General features: G+C 40.2%; 1 protein-coding gene and 1 non-coding gene across 2 annotated transcripts; one reads left to right on the forward strand and one right to left on the reverse strand.

Moving 5' to 3' along the window:
* Positions 1-787: 787 nt before the first annotated feature.
* LOC107472194 (uncharacterized) lies at positions 788-2,800 on the reverse strand. Its single transcript, XM_016091743.1, has 2 exons — positions 2,282-2,800; positions 788-1,834 (listed from the first exon to the last, which is right to left on the reverse strand). The coding sequence occupies exons 1-2, from the start codon at positions 2,798-2,800 to the stop codon at positions 788-790; spliced, it is 1,566 nt and encodes a 521-aa protein (XP_015947229.1).
* A 655-nt stretch (positions 2,801-3,455) lies between these two features.
* On the forward strand, positions 3,456-3,559 carry LOC127747059 (small nucleolar RNA R71). The gene has a single exon (XR_008008863.1). It is a non-coding gene; the product is annotated as a small nucleolar RNA R71 (small nucleolar RNA).
* Positions 3,560-3,948: the final 389 nt, after the last annotated feature.

Consider the following 3,948-nt stretch of genomic DNA (forward strand, 5'->3'; position numbering starts at 1 on the left):
TATGTTGCTTTTAGTTCGTTCACTAATCTCTGTTTATTTCTGTCATTAAAACTTTACCAATTTTTTCTTTGATTTTTATATTTTCTTCAACTTTTTATCTTTCCTTTGTCTTTGCCTCACTAATATGTTATTTCCACTCCCTAAGTATTTTATGAAGGTAAGCATGAGATTCTGAGCTTAAAGTTGTCTTTCTAAAACTTTTACGAAAAACTGCCTTTTCTGCATTATTTTATTATTTTTATTAAAATATTATTTTTAATTAAATATTATTATTTAATATTTTATTATTATTTCTTATTTTATTATTAAATTTTCAAAAATTAACTTACCTTTTACCTTTAACTTTAAAATTCACTTTTTACCACCCGTAACTTTTAATATTTCTACTTTAACCACCCTAACTTTTAGAAATTACAAAATAACCCCTCAAACACCAAAATAATTACAACATTGCCCTTTTTAAGATCTAAAAGGTGTTCTTCAATGTTCTTCATCACACTCAAAGTGTTCTTCGTGTTCTTTGTGATTACATTATCGAGCTTGCCTCAGAAGAGGTTCTAGCTTAAGGATTACATAATGACAATGAGGATTGAGATACTTGATGATACAGCAGAGATGTTCCCTTTACTAATCTTTCGGAAAAATCCGTGCCTTTAGAAAAGATCTCGCGTACTCAAAAAACAGGATTGTTACAACTTCCACCTTAGCTTTTTCCACCTCTATGCCTTTATTAGAGATTTTGTGGCCAAGAACTATCCCTTTCAGTTACCATAAAATGGCATTTCTCCTAGTTCAAGACTAGGTTAGTCTCTTGGCATCTCTTTAGCACCAAGGCAAGATGGTGTAAGTAATTAGGGAAGAAGTCACCAAACACTAAAAAATTATCCATAAAAGCCTCAATGAATTTTTCAATCATATATGAAAAGATAGACAATATGCATCTCTGGAAAGTGGTAGGTGCGTTGCATAATCCAAAGGGCATGTGTCTATAAGCAAAGACCCCATATGGGCAAGTAAAAGATGTTTTCTTCTGGTCTTTTGGGTCAACTTTAATCTGGCTGTTGCCTGAGTAGCCATCCAGGAAGCAGTAGTATGCATGCCCTGCAAGCCTCTCCAACATTTGGTCCAAGAAGGGAAGTGGAAAGTTGTCCTTTCTTGTGGCCTCGTTGAGCTTTCTGTGGTCAATGCACATTCTCCATCCCGTGACAGTTCTTGTAGGGATGAGTTCATTCCTCTCATCAGGCACCATAGTGATGCCTTCTTTCTTGGGGACAACTTGGACAGGGCTCACCCATGGGCTATCCGAAATTGGGTAGATTACCCCTGCCTGCCATAGCTTTATCACCTCCTTTTGTACCACTTCTTTCATGACGGGATTCAATCTTCTCTGAGCTTGAATGGATGGTCTAGCATCCTCTTCTAACAAGATTTTATTCATGCATATGGATGAACTTATCCCCTTTAAATCAGCTAAGGTCCATCCAATGGCATCTTGATGGGTTTGTAGCACCTTGATCAATTCTTCTTCCTGTTCTTGGCTTAGGGCAGAGCTAATGATAACAGGATAGCTCTCATCACTACCCAAGTATGCATACTTGAGATTAGGGGGCAATGCTTTGAGCTCATGTTTTGGTGCTTCCTTCTCTTCTTTCACTCTTCCTGGCATGCTTGGCATGGTTGTTTCAGCAGCCTTGATGTCACTAACTTCCATATCATTGGTGAACTCCTCCTCTGCCACTTCCTTTGTTGTTTCCTCAAAGGTTTCTTGTATTGCAATGTCCACTACGTCCACCCTCATGCATTCCTTTAGTGATTCTGATGGATAGCTCATTGCCTTGAATACGTTATACACCAATTTCTCATCATGTAGTCTAAGAGTGAGTTCACCCTTTTGGACATCTATGATGGCTCCAGCAGTAGCCAGGAAGGGTCTTCCCAGGATTATCCAAGCTTTGGCTTCTTCCTCCATATCTAACACCACAAAATCGGCAGGGAATATAAAATCTCCCACTTTCACCAACAAATCCTCAACTATTCCATGAGGGAATTTAAAAGTTCGATCTGCCAATTGGAGGGCCATTCTTGTTGGTTTGGCATCTTCAATCTTCATTCTTCTCATCATGGTTAGAGACATCAAATTGATACTGGCCCCTAAGTCACACAAGGCCTTCTCCACCATGACTTCTCCTATGATGCAGGGGATTTGGAAACTGCCTGGATCCTTCAATTTCTGAGGCAATTTGTGTTGAATGATGGCACTGCATTCTTCAGTTAACAACACAGTTTCCTCATTCCTCCAGCTTCTCTTCTTGGTCATTAATTCCTTCAAGAATTTTGCATAGAGTGGCATTTGCTCTATTGCCTCAGCAAAGGGAATGTTGATTTGAAGCTTCTTGAAAATCTCCAAGAATCTGGAGAATTGGCCGTCCTTTTCTCTTTTCATCAAACGTTGAGGATATGGTGCTTTGGGAATATAAGGCTTCAGGACCTCTTTTTCTTTTTCTTTTGTTGCAGAAGGTGTAGAAGATTGTCCCTGTTCCTTATCTCTCACATTCTCCTTTGCTTCATCCTCTGTGGTTTCCTTTGAGATCTCCTTTAGCTTCGTTCCACTTCTGAGGGTTATGGCCTTACATTCTTCCCTTGCAATAGCCTTGGCAGCATGAGAAACGCTTGGCCCAGGGGTTTGCTTAGACAAATACACAATTTGATTTTCTAGCTTCTGGATGGCAGCTCCTTGGTTTTGCAAGTTGGAATTTACTTCTTCCTTAAAGGCTTTCAATTCGATTATGTCTTGACCCATGGTTGTAATCATTCTTTCTATCCTGTTTAATTGGTCTTGAAATTGTTGGTTCAGATTGGATTGGGCAGGTTGGTTATTTTGGCCATGATATGGTGGTTGGGAGTAAGTGTTTTGTGTGGCTTGGTATGATCTTTGGTTGGAGTTTTGGTATGTGGAATTGTTGTGTTGGTTGTGGTTGTAAGGTTTGTGGTTTTGTGGTTGGGTTTGCTGGTTTCCCCACCCAAAGTTTGGGTGGTTTTTCCATCCTGGGTTGTAAGTGTTGGAGTGTGGATCATATGATTGCCTTTGTTGATTTCCCACATAATTGGCCTCTTCCCAATCACCTCCTTCAATGCTTACCTCCTCTTGATCTTGTGTGTGTATTGCAGCCACTTGACTTGTTCCTAATTTCCTGGTGAGCTCTGCTAGTTGCTGGGCAAACACCTTGTTTTGGGCCAGAATTGTATCAACATGGTTCAGCTCTATGACTCCCTTAGTGTTGTGCCTCTCTGAAGCATAGTAGTACTCATTCTCAGCCACTGTCTCAATCACTTCAATGGCTTCTTCCACAGTCTTTTTCCTGTTCAATGAGCCTCCTGATGAATGGTCTACAGCCTTCCTTGATTCATAAGAAAGTCCATCATAGAAGATGTGTAATTGCACCCAATCAGGGAACATGTCAGGTGGGCATTTCCTTGTCAATTCTTTGAACCTCTCCCATGCTTCGTAGAGCGTTTCACCATCTTTTTGTCTAAAAGTTTGAACCTCAGATCAAAGCCTATTGACCCTTTGTGGTGGGTAGAAACGTGCCAGGAACTTGCTTTCCACTTCATCCCAGGTTGTTAGGCTATCCCTTGGGAATGATTCTAGCCACTTAACTGCCTTGTCCCTAAGTGAAAATGGAAACAAGAGCAGTTTATAGGCATCATCCTGGACTCCATTGGACTTCACAGTGTCGCAAATTCTCAAGAATTTTGTGAGATGTTGGTTTGGGTCTTCATTAGCACTCCCACCAAATGAACAATGATCCTCCACCAGTGATATTAGCTGTGGTTTGAGTTCAAAATTGTTGGCCTGAATGGGTGGTTTCTGAATGCTACTACCACAATTCCCAGAGGTTGGGTTTATGTATGAACCAAGAACCCTCCTCTCAGGAATGGCATTGTTTC

This window comes from Arachis duranensis, chromosome 4 (genome assembly GCF_000817695.3).
Source record: "Arachis duranensis cultivar V14167 chromosome 4, aradu.V14167.gnm2.J7QH, whole genome shotgun sequence".
In the NCBI taxonomy this organism is placed as follows: domain Eukaryota; kingdom Viridiplantae; phylum Streptophyta; class Magnoliopsida; order Fabales; family Fabaceae; genus Arachis; species Arachis duranensis.

Coding starts and splice junctions, on each gene's coding strand:
- LOC107472194 (XM_016091743.1), bottom strand. CDS start 2,800: ATGGGTCAAGACATAATCGAATTGAAAGCCTTTAAGGAAGAAGTAAAT. Junction 1,835..2,281: donor GCTGGAGGAATGAGGAAACT/GTGTTGTTAACT, acceptor AACGTATTCAAG/GCAATGAGCTATCCATCAGA.